The sequence below is a fragment of the Xyrauchen texanus genome, chromosome 43, assembly GCF_025860055.1.
Source record: "Xyrauchen texanus isolate HMW12.3.18 chromosome 43, RBS_HiC_50CHRs, whole genome shotgun sequence".
In the NCBI taxonomy this organism is placed as follows: Eukaryota; Metazoa; Chordata; class Actinopteri; order Cypriniformes; family Catostomidae; genus Xyrauchen; species Xyrauchen texanus.
The window spans coordinates 4,908,540-4,920,661 of NC_068318.1; the positions used below are offsets into that span (position 1 = coordinate 4,908,540).

General features: G+C 40.6%; 1 protein-coding gene across 1 annotated transcript in view; it reads left to right on the forward strand.

Moving 5' to 3' along the window:
• The first annotated feature begins 420 nt into the window (after positions 1–420).
• The window catches only part of LOC127635497 (zinc finger protein 16-like), a 34,912-nt gene continuing 23,210 nt past the window's right edge, over positions 421–12,122 (forward strand). Inside the window, exons 1-2 of the mRNA XM_052115587.1 lie at positions 421–679; positions 793–903. Coding sequence (XP_051971547.1) covers positions 421–679; positions 793–903 — 370 coding nt within the window. The remainder of the gene's footprint in view (positions 680–792; positions 904–12,122) is intronic.

Consider the following 12,122-nt stretch of genomic DNA (forward strand, 5'->3'; position numbering starts at 1 on the left):
TCTCATGGTGTTTAACTTTGACCTTAATTTTACAATATATTTCTTCAAAAATTTGTTTTGACGGCATATGAAGTGTAAACAAGTTGTGTGTGTATGAGTAGTGATGGGTGAAATAAAAAAAACAGGCAAATGTAAAACCACAACATAAGTACATTTCTTTTAGTTCTTCTGCCAGCATGAGATGTTGTTTTAATTATATAAAGATTCCCATCAGCTTGTAAAACCTATGAAATTGTTGTATTTACAGGACAACCAGCATATGGAATGCTTGACACACATCCTAACTTTGCACCATCTTTGCTTTTGGGCCACAAAGAAGTGAAACCAACAGACAAAAACAGGTTTGCACATCAGTAAAGGAGACAGAAGATAAAGTGGAGGACAGGGTTTGAAGTGAAGCAGAGGAGATGGCTCAACAGGATGAAGAGCTCAACAGTACGTGGAGCGAGGGCTCGACAGGATGTGGAGGAAAGGCAGGACATGGAGGAGAGGGCATGGAAGGATGTGGAGAAGAGGGCACAGCAGGACGTGGAGGAGATGGCACGGCAGGACGCGGAGGAGAATGCACGGCAGGACATGGAGGAGAGGGCACGGCAGGACATGGAGGAGAGGGCATGGCAGGACGTGGAGGTGAGGGCATGGCAGGAAGATGATATGGCACAAAATCATCATGACCACAGTGTAGAGGAACAATTTTTTGATGATAATGTTAAAGTTAAATATTACACTGGACTTCCAAGCTGTGCCATTTTTCAGGTTTTGTTGTGCCGTATAATGCCATTTCTTCCTCAGGAAAGAAGAAAGTTGACACTTTTTCAGATGATCCTTCTTACCTTCATGCGTATGAGGTTGGATCTGCCAATCCTGCACATCACCCATCTATTCAGTGTGCACCGAGCAACTGTTAGTGCTGCATTTTTTTCTCATGATGGCGCCGCAGATGGCTGTATCGGTGTGGAGCTCTCCAATTCTTTTGCTATTTTTGTTTGTTTGTCCTGTGTTTAGTTCTAACAAGGACTCAGGTTGAGTGGGATCCATGTGCAGTTTATTAAACACAACAAACTCAAAGTACAGACAGGCCTGGGTGGAATAATCCAGGCAAACATTATTATCAGAGGCAGAGCAGAAATGTAGTGAGACAAACAGAAGTTCGGAGCAGGCAGCAAACAACAGTTTCAGTAGTCCAGGTAAACACAACAGTAGGCAGGCAGCAAACATTCGTAAATGGTAAATATCCAAGGCAGAGTCAAACAAGGGTAATCAAGACAGGGAATAATAAATGCTCAGAAATGTAGCTGGGGCAAACAAGACTTTGCAATGATAGCGAGTGATAGTGAGACTTAAATAGCTTGAAGTAAATCAAGAACAGGTGAGCAGGTAATCAGTGTCAGTTATGGGGATTATGGGAAATTTAGTTCAGAGTGGAAAGTCAATATTCAGGTGATGGAGACCTCCAGTGGCCGATAGAGGAATCTTCACCGGCGTTCGTGACATTAGTAATCTTTTTCCAGTCAGTTTTACCAGGGACGAACTGCTGAACATTCGGCAGCACTACCCAAATAATCTTTTCCCGGTTTCTGAATATTCTGACGTTTTGCCGGACATTTTAGTCAGAGGCGCAGCTGTGTTGTTTAAACGCGTTACGAGATTGCAGGCGAGGGAAACGAGCCGGAGAGCTGGTTAAACTCCATCAGCGCGGCGTTCGACAAGGATCTATTTCTTTAATCCTGTTTAATTTCTCCAAATACCATTGCTTGGGTTGGCATTCAGTTTGTCCCGGTAGGGCCCACTTTCTTTTCCCTTCACCATACAATGCATATTAACACCAAGTGTTGCCAACTTGTTTCAATGGAAAGTAGCTAAAGCCTGCTCAAAAAGTCGCTAGATGACGTCATACTCTAATTAACATTTTTGTGACGTCACCGCGTCTCATTTGCATTAGGCATAGTGTCTGCCCTTTCTCTGTGCTTACCATACATACTGTAATACCCTATCAATATTTGTGATTGTATTGTGCTTGTTTACAAATGTAGCAAAATGTAAAGTTTGTTACGTGTTTAAATAAAGTGCAATGTACAGAGTTGTCTTAAGTAAGTGTCTGAATTCAGAGAGTTCTCTGAGAGATATCTCTCTACAAAGTCGCTTAGTTGGCAGCACAGAGCGCAATCACGATAATAACATGATAATTCAAGAAATTCAAATTCAACTCATATGATATTGAAATTTTGCCATTATAGTTTGCTTTTGGGCTGTACACAGAGGACCCTTTCATTTCTTGCTTTCTGTCTGCATTATTAGGCTACGTGTTTAGACATCGCGTCACATCTCACTGTTTTTTCTTGTGCGTCGTGAGTGTTGTGTTTTTAAGATGGTCACTTTAAAAGCGGTTCAACATTTTAAAATATACCTCGAGACCACTGATCTCTATATATAACTGGATTGCTCATAGAATTCTAAACTGCCAGCAGTAGGTGAAGCCACTGGAAGTGCTCTGGCGGCCATCTTACTATTCCCTACAGAGGGCATCGCGGCACTGAATTAACGCGTTAAATCGACAGCCCTAATATAAATACATGAATTTACCTTTACTTAATGGAACTTAATTTCAACAATCCCCTGATCTATTAAATCATAATCAGAAATAAGTTTATTGACATATGCACACTCAAGGAAATCATACATATTTGTCCAATAACAAAAGCTTCCAAGTACACACAGAAATGTACTATTTAACTGAACAAATCAATACAAATTGGCAGATATGTGGGGACAAATCTAAATTTTAATCCACCAGATAGCACAGTGGCACTGGAGGCAACATCTTCTGATATGCTGGCATTTCAGGCAGTGACGTTCAGCCTGAAACAGAAGACACAGAGAAAAATATCACTTTAAGTCTTCCCAGCTTGTCCATGTTCAAAGAGGCTGTGGTGGGGTACACAGCAGGCTTTGCAGTTAAAACAGCTATGAAGAAGTTTCTGTGCACTACCTGTTTATCAGCACTCAGTTTCGAGAGCTCTTCCCAAGATGAACACACTGATCAACATGAAGTCCCGAGGTGTATTTATCAGACTGTCAGACAGCATCCTGAAAGACTGCAAGACAGCTGAGAAGGTTCTGAAACTCCATGGTGGTTCTGCATTCAAGGAACTTGAGGCACACATGTTCAACCTAGAACCATACAACAATCACATCTTCATACTCAAAGTGCATTGCAGGAAGCTGCACTAACATCAGGCTCCACTTCATTGCCAAGGAAACATGTGCTGCATCACACTCCAAACAGCTTAGGAAAACTCTGGATAAGCTTGTACTGCAAAAAAGAAAAAAGAAAAGTTTGATATAAAGATCAGAGGCCGGTTGCACCAGCTATACGAAAGCTAAAACGTAGCCTAGTTGTGGCGTAAATGGGCACTAAGTCACAATTTACGCACTACTAAATAACTCTGCGTATAAACTAAATACGTATTTATGGAAGACTCCGACCAGGTGTAACTGATGGAATAAAAAAGCAGACTGATATTTTATGACATCAATGAGCTCATGTTTTGCATGACAGGCATCAGTCATTTCGACATACAGTATGATGTTAACACATACAAAAGAGAAAAAACCTTACTTTTAAGTGTCTCTTCAGAATGAAACCATTCAAACGGTGCAGTTTTCAGGATGCGTCACCAGTGTCAAGTTTAAACACACAGGCATGTTATCAGCAAAGGACGGCTGCAACCCCAGTGAACCGAACCACCCATATCTCATTTGGCCACACAAAATATGAATCATTGTAATTACTCAATTCTGATTGGCAATTTTAGTTTTTACAAATTTTTAACAAAACAATTCACAAGGTAGGAACCTAATAATGAAAATCAGGGTCACGATTGTGAAATTTGTCTGACAATTAATTATACAATAATAATTGTGATTATGACAATGAATTGCCTGTTTTAGGTGTTTCAAGAATATGACAATTCATTACCATACAAACTCACTAAGTAATTTATACAAATTTAGCTTGGGTCATATAATAAAATAAGGGTATTATTTCCTTTTCAGGCTTCAAAAACATATGAAATTATATTTTCATAATCAAAATATGTCTCTCAAGATAACTGCTCTTGTGATGTCCGCAGTGACAGTTACATGAGCAAACAAGGTTTCAACATCAACCGTAACAAAATCAAATTGAAGTTGATGGCTTTTTAATACTTCTGTGTACAAATATACATATGGAAGAATATATACAGTAGGTATATGAAACATTTGCAGTGTACCAATGAATTATATTTTTAAATATGAATTGTAGAATATTCGGTGCAGAAGAATGAACAATTGCTATGCAAAATGACTTAAATCCAGAAAAACCCAACCTTTTAACCCAAAATTCCTCAACTTCATAAATTTTAAGATTTTGCTCAGCTAGGTGCCAAGGAGTATAGTTGAGGCCTGCCTCTGGATGATAAAGTGGTCAAAGAGGAAAGGGCAGCTCTGTCCGAACACACTATTAATATATTCCCCACACTTGATGGTTATCACATGACATCTAACCATCTCAACAAAGAGATGGTCAGCATAAAACCTCACATGACTATCATCATTGTTCAAGACACAGAGTTTGAACAGACTTACTGGATCTGAACTGTTTAACTTCTCCTTATTAGGACAAAACTAATGCTCATAACTTCAAATGTACAAATTAACTTTTCAAGTGTATCTCAGGACACCTCATCTTTAATTTTCTGCCAAAGTGCCTAGAATATTCATTCAAGGTTTAACCTGCTCATAATGTTATGTATTTTTCGTGTTTAAAACTAACAAACAGTGACGAGGCAGGCAAGGAATGTGGATCTATATGCAGCTTAATTAAACTGAAAAATACACAAGCTAACTTCAGAATAAAAGGAAAAGAAAAAAACAGGGAACCCAGCATAGACAAAACTTGCAAAAACTGACAAAGGAAACAGAGAAACCAAGGGTTTAAATACACAAGGGAAAACAAGGAACACCTGGGGAAACAATCAGGGAGAATCAATTAAGGAAAAAAACTACAAGGACTACAAAACTAACACAGGAAACAGTAAACTAAACAAGAATTCCAACATAAAAGCACAAAAATAAAAGATAACAGGGAATATGACACAAACTAATTATTAGGAAGTCTTAGCATGCATTATAACTGAATTATTATTGTAATTTATTAATAAAGTATGTCATATTTAACATGGTAATGCTTTCCTGTTTATGTAGAGAATGTTGCTGTTAACAGATGTCATGTCTCTTACACTGATTTCATTATATAAAATGTATGATTAAAATATGTACTTTGAGCAGGAATTTTTAAGAATCCTTTACACAACAGATTGAAAATCAACTTCAGAAGGAGGAACAGAAAGTTATGAAAAGACACTTCTGATTGGCTCAGGACACATTTGGGGTGCGGCCAGTCTACACAAGATTCTGGTACCAGGGAAGAATTTTTTCTCTTCTTCGGCTCTCTTGCTTTTTCACTTTCATCCTTCACTTGCAATAACTTTATGTTATTATTATTCAAAATATATGTTTTTTTCCAGGATCCAATTGGGAAAGGAACCAAAAAAAATCCAACCACCCTGGTAGTTTTTTTTATTTTGTCCTCACTGAAATGATTCAAAGTGTTCTGAGTGTTTGAATCTCTTGGATCTCTTATCTGTTCTCAAAGCACTCCTTGTAAACCGGACGAAAAGCTCCACTCCGCTGTGGTGAGATGTCATGGGAATCTTTCTGGCTCAACTGATCCAGGATCAATATTCATCGAATGGAAGGAATCACACATACACACACACAAAAAAAAAAACACCCTGCATAAATGCACAGCACTCATAATCACTCAGTCCTTCAGTTATTAATTCAGATGAAATATAACAGATAATGGGGTTTTCAGATCTGTCAAGATTAATATTTTTGACTGTTTGTTCAATTCTCCATCAAAATGTGGGACAAAAACACGTTTAACAACTCAATCTCATCTACAAAATATATCTACATACACTCCACTTAAATGACCATCAATGCATTTTATCACCAAATTATTTGTAATGATCAACAAAGTATGAAGTGGCCATATTTCTGTTGCATATTAATTAGCAGAAAAATCTATCCCTTCAGTGTTGATTTTAACTTAACTCTTATTTCTGTTTTACAATGTACATAGTTCAATATTTTTACATCAATCCTTATTTATATATCTAATTTTTTGTTGAAAATCATTAATTAGGCACACTACTCACTCTAAAGATGAACTCAGCAGGACTGTAACGTTGGCTGGCAACAAGGTAAATGAAGAGACAATGAAGTGCAATGATCCCAAGTGCAGTTTAGTTACATGATGAATATCCCAAACGTGAGAACAAACCTTTACATGGATCTTGACATGGAACGCTGCACACCATATGGAGTTGATGTTGATAATATAGAAATTATGCTGCAGAGCGATGACATCTCGGATCATTACCTCATCTGTATGCTGTAATCAGCTAATGTTACTCAATCTACACCACGCTATCGTTCAGGTAGAACTATTCTTTCGACTACTAAAGATAGCTTCACTAATAATCTTACAGATCAATCTCATACACTCAATAAACCCCAAAGCCCAGAAGAACTTGATGAAATAACCAAAAATATAAATGCAGTCTTCTCTAGCACTCTTGATATTATTTCCCCACTTCGATTAAAGAAAATTAAAGAAATAAGCCCTGCACCATGGTACAATGATCACACTCATGCTCTCAAGAGAGAAGCTCGGAAAATGGAGTGCATGTGGAAAAATACAAAATTAGGTTTGTAGAAATTAGAAGGTGCATCGAAGGATAGTGTCTGTAGCTACAGGTCAGCATATTTTAGTATACTCATAGAAAACAACCACAACAATCCTAGATGTTTATTCAGTACTGTGGCTAAATTGGTTAGGAATAAAGCCTCAACAGAACCAGATATTACATTGCAGCACAAGGGTAATGACTTCATGAATTTCTTTACAGATAAAATTGAAATAATCAGAAATATAATTGGAATTATGCAATCATATGTCATATGGCATAGTACCTCAGAAAACAGTGTCTAATAATTTTCCTCACGTGCAACTTCTGTCATAGGTCATGAAGAGCTAACAAAATTTATTGAAACATCAAAAGCCACAACATGTTTGTTAGATCCTATACCAACTAAGCTCTTAAAAGAGGTATCTCCTCTCATTTCAGAACCTCTTCTTAATATTATTAACTCCTCGCTATGCTTAGGACATGTCCCAAGAAACTTTAAAATGGCAGTTATCAAACCGCTTAATAAGAAGCCACAACTTGATCCTGGAGAACTGGCTAATTATAGACTGATTTCAATATATTTATATTTGTTTGTGTCAAAAATACTAGAAAAGGTAGTATCCTCCCAAATATCTTAATTTCCCCGTCTGTTGCTCTCTCGACGTTGTGTCGGAGAAGCGACACTAGGGGTCTCTCTTGAGCACCGAATATGCCTCTGATCTATGAAAAAAGGCCAATGAGAAGTTGCCAGATAGTATTTGCATACCCCGCCCCCGGACATACGGGTATAAAGGCGAGGAAATACTATGAGTTCATTCAGAAATTTTCTTCGGAGCCAATGGTTGTGCATGCTGTTTGCTACGTGTCACACCTGTTCCTGTATTCCTCTAACCCTCTGCATGCTGTTGGATTGATGGCTATTTCTCCTTCTTTGCACGGCAGTGCAATTTGCCCCTAGGTGCTTCGGCAGCGCAGAAAACAAACTCTAAAGAGTGATTTCTTTAAAAGAGTACATTTTCACTAAAAGAGCAATACACAGCGGCATTGAATGTCCTTTTCAGGATGCGTCTTTTTAAAGATGCCTTTCCGCCCCTGTGTAGTTCCTGGATGCTGTAGAGTGCTCTCCGCCTTCAGATGGCCACAGGCGTTGTCTCGTGTGTCTGGGCAGCGATCACACCGAGGCTGCGTTTGTGGATGGTTCATGCTCTCACTGCGAGGGTGTGACCATGGCCTTACAGCCAGCCTGCCTATCCTCTGGAGCTCGAGGTGGATGAGCTTGCCGCTGCATCGGAGAGCGCGGTATATGACTCCCCTGGACTGCCACCTTCGGGCAAGCATGCCAAGGCTGAGGCTGACGCCCAGATGACCGACATGCTTTCCTGGGCCACTCTCCACTCGTCACAAAGCCACTCGCTCCGCTCTCGCTAACCTCGATGGCGGAGCGGCCCACTGGTACACGGCGATTCCCCCGGTGGATAGGGCTGTTGCGCTCCACCTGTGTCCCGGAAACCCTACCACCAGGCGGGGTCGCACTGTGCTCCCTTCCAAGGCCTGTAGGACAACATCCTCGCTGACCGCGAAGGCCTACAGTGCCGCCGGACATGCCGGTTCCGCCCTGCATGCCATGGCCCTCCTGCAAGTCCACCAGGCCAAGGCGCTCAAAGAGCTACATGTGGGTAGCCCTGATCCCGATGTGCAGCAGGAACTGCGCTCAGCGATCCACCTCGCCCTTAGAGCCACGAAGGTCACAGCGTAGTCACTCAGGCAGGCGATGTCCACGCTCGTGGTCCAGGAACGTCATCTGTGGCTGAACTTGGTCGAGATGCGTGAGACCGACAAGCTCCAAGCCGGGAAAAGAGATGCTCTGAACCGGAGAGAGCTTGCTTTTTTCCCAGTTGACCTGAAGCCCCAAACGGCTGAGGTGCACGAGCACCTGGACCCTGTGGGTGCATAGAAACTCTCGAGAGTGTTGATGACCAGTCGTGGAGGTAATCAAGTATGCGGATGCCCACTTCACGTAGCGGGGAAAGGGCTGCCTCTGCGACCTTGGTGAAGACGTGAGGGGACAAGGAAGGGCCGACGGGGAGGACCTTGTACTGATATGCCTGGCCATCGGCCACGAGCTGTAGGGAGGGTCGACGCCAAGGCAGAATGGAGACGTGAAGTACGCATTCTTCAGGTCTACCGCTGCGAATCAATCTAATGCAAATGCAGGTTATACTTTGTTTCTGCGTGAGGAGTTTGTATAAAGTTGGTTGAGAACTTGCAGGTTCAAGATTGGCCGATACCAACCGTGGGTACGATGAAGTAAGGGCTGTAGAGACCCTTCTCCATCTCGGCTGGAGGGACAGGCTCTAACACATCTCTGAGTAGCAGGGTCATAACTCCTGTGCGTAAGGTGCTGGCATTTCCGCCGCGCATGCAGTGGAGCAAATACTGCCGAGACGAGGCGGGAGCCCGGCAAACTGAATCGCATAGCCGAGTCGGATGGTCCTGGCCAGCCAACGCGACGGGTTGGATCACGACGCCCAAGCTCCGTGCGAGGGGCACTAACGGGACGATCATTTTTGTACCGGGTGGGGCTTCGCAGCTGGGGGTGAGCAGGTAAAATGTGTCAGGAGGCAGAAGAGCGTCCCGAGGCTTGGGTGCTGAGTCGACGGTGTCGCCAAAAAGGCTGAACTGGGAGACGGGCAGTTGAGAAAGTGTATCTTGTCAATGTCGCGCATCTCGACCAATTCAGCCACAAATGACATTCCTGGACCACGATAGTGGCCATCGCCCTCCCGAGTGCTTATGCTCTGACCCTTGTAGCTCTGAGAGTGAGGTTGGAGGCAGGACGCAGTTCCTGCAGCACATCAGGATCGGGACTACCCAGGTGCAGATCTTTAAGTGCCTTGGCTTGGTGAAATTGCAGGAGAGCCACAGCATGCAGGGCGGAGGCGGTGTAGTAGTTTCTTGTGCCAATTTTGTGAAAAATCACTCAACATCTTTGGGGTTTTGATTACAGAAGAATAGACTTTATTATCACACAATAAAGCCGAGTTGCCTGCAATGAAACCACAGCAACAACAACTGAACCATCTCTGGGTTTGGTTTCACTTAAATACATCTCCTCAAACAAGGTGTGGCTTACACTTTTTTAAACATGCATTATCTATCATGCTCTTCATTGACTCTGGTCTTACCATATTAAGAAGTAACAGAACCACCTTTGGAAGAGATCAATTCTCCCAGCGGTCATGAGAGCCCCCCCAAGTAATGCTATTTATGTTTCTGCACACACCGTCAAATAGTCACACATATGTTGAGCACAAATTCCATCAGTCCACAGGCCTTTACACACAGTAAACTGCATGTTTGCCCATCAGACATAACTGTGGTACAAATCAACAATGTTTTCATTGATTACTCCTGATTAACTTGATAAAAATATACTACATATTCCCTCCTCTGTGACTTTATAGTCACAAATTAACATATTTAAGCATGTGCGTGCTCCTGGTTTGGTCTTGTTTTTGGTTGTCACAGTTATGTAGAGTGTATCAAACAAAATATTCATCCTAATTTTAAGAGTTCTTGCTTGTAGTATAGATGTCTTCAACCCCAGATACTTTGCGCATCGTAGAGGGTCACCTTTTGGGGAGAGGTTAGCCAGCACTTACACCCAGGGCGTGGTTCTTCATATCTTCTTATATATTCATTGAAGGAATCAATTTCCTCCCAAGTTGGTCTTTCTGTCCATTCAGGGTAGTTGCCATTGCCTTGGGCCATTCACATCAATCAAAGTCATCTGCTTTACTGTTGCTCGAATCCAAAATTATTTTACTAATGATCACACAGAATCTTATTCCTTCCACAATGTTATTATCCAGATATTATATTAATTTTAGTTAATTGTGCACCCCATTTCTTTTGGCAATCAGGCCATGTTAATTTTTAGTCACCACCATGTTTTCTTTTTCCCTTCTTCATTATTATTAAAAATGTACATGAATAAAAGCATAAACAAAAATAATTTTTCAATCGTAATTCTTCATCATGCAAACAATCCCAGGTTTGCTTAATACGTCTTTAATAATTTAGGCACTTCTTTGTATGCAACGGTTCTCAAAGCTTTACCTCCAAAATCAATCTATAATTGGTCTTCTACACAGGGTGTGATCCCCTGATAACACAGTGATAGAATGCTTGTTATTCATCGCTGTGATAAAATATTTTAATAAAGGGGTTATAAAGACACAGTCGGGTTGAGTGGAACTCACAATTTCTAGCAGGTTTCTTCTAGACCTCCCTTTTGATGCTTCTAACCTAAAAGCATCCATCCACTTCCTTAAACCCAGTTCACCCTTCTTGGGCATGTTTCCAGGGCGGTGGAACCCTGTCTTAGGCAGCTCTCATTTTGCAATTGGAGAGTCTTTACCTATCATTGGGTCATCATCTCTTGTCTCTTTTCTCGGTACCGCTCAGTCTTATTATCCAATCTTTAATAATCTGGTATCAGCAAACAGCTATTTTCCCTTGCTTCAGGGAGCATCACCTGAGAACCATCACAGCCAATGGAGCCATCTACAACTGCTCAAACATTGAGACAGTCCAAAACATGGTTTAATTCACAAAGCATTATTCAAAGTTCAACAATCTATTGAAATTGTCCAAATAAAAAGTAAAATGCAACAATTGAACTCATTTACAGTTCACTAATTTCCATTCAAGTTGTTATGTTTTTTCCTTTAGCAAAGGTCACAAAAGACCTTGTCTCTTGGTGAAGACTAACCATCAGAACAAATCAAAATACAGGGTCGCCTCTGTCAAGCTTCTATGATGCTTAATTTAAATCATCACTTAATTTAATAATTTCTAGGTAGTTTTAGAACCTACATTTATTCTTCCAGATGTACATTCAACCAAATCTCTTATCTTTAGTATGAACACTTCACTTCAAATTGCCCTCTGAATATAAAAAATCTTTAATCATGATGAGGAAAGCTGTTTGAACCTTTCCTTCATATTACTGTATCTAACAGTATTGTCAAATCACATCATTTTCCATATAAAAGAAAATAAAATCAAAAGAAAATAAAACAATTTAGAGATATGGTTTTAGCCCACTTAAAAACTTAAACTGAGAGCGAAAGAATTTTGAGGGAGAGATTCCACTCCTTCACACTGTTGTTACAGTTATTCCCTTTTTTTTTCTTAGAAAATCACAATAACACATTTGTAATTCTACAATAGTGAGAATAGTGATAAATGTAATTTAATAAAATGATATAATCAAATATATTTTATTATATTATCTGCTTTCAACCTTTGCCATTGTAA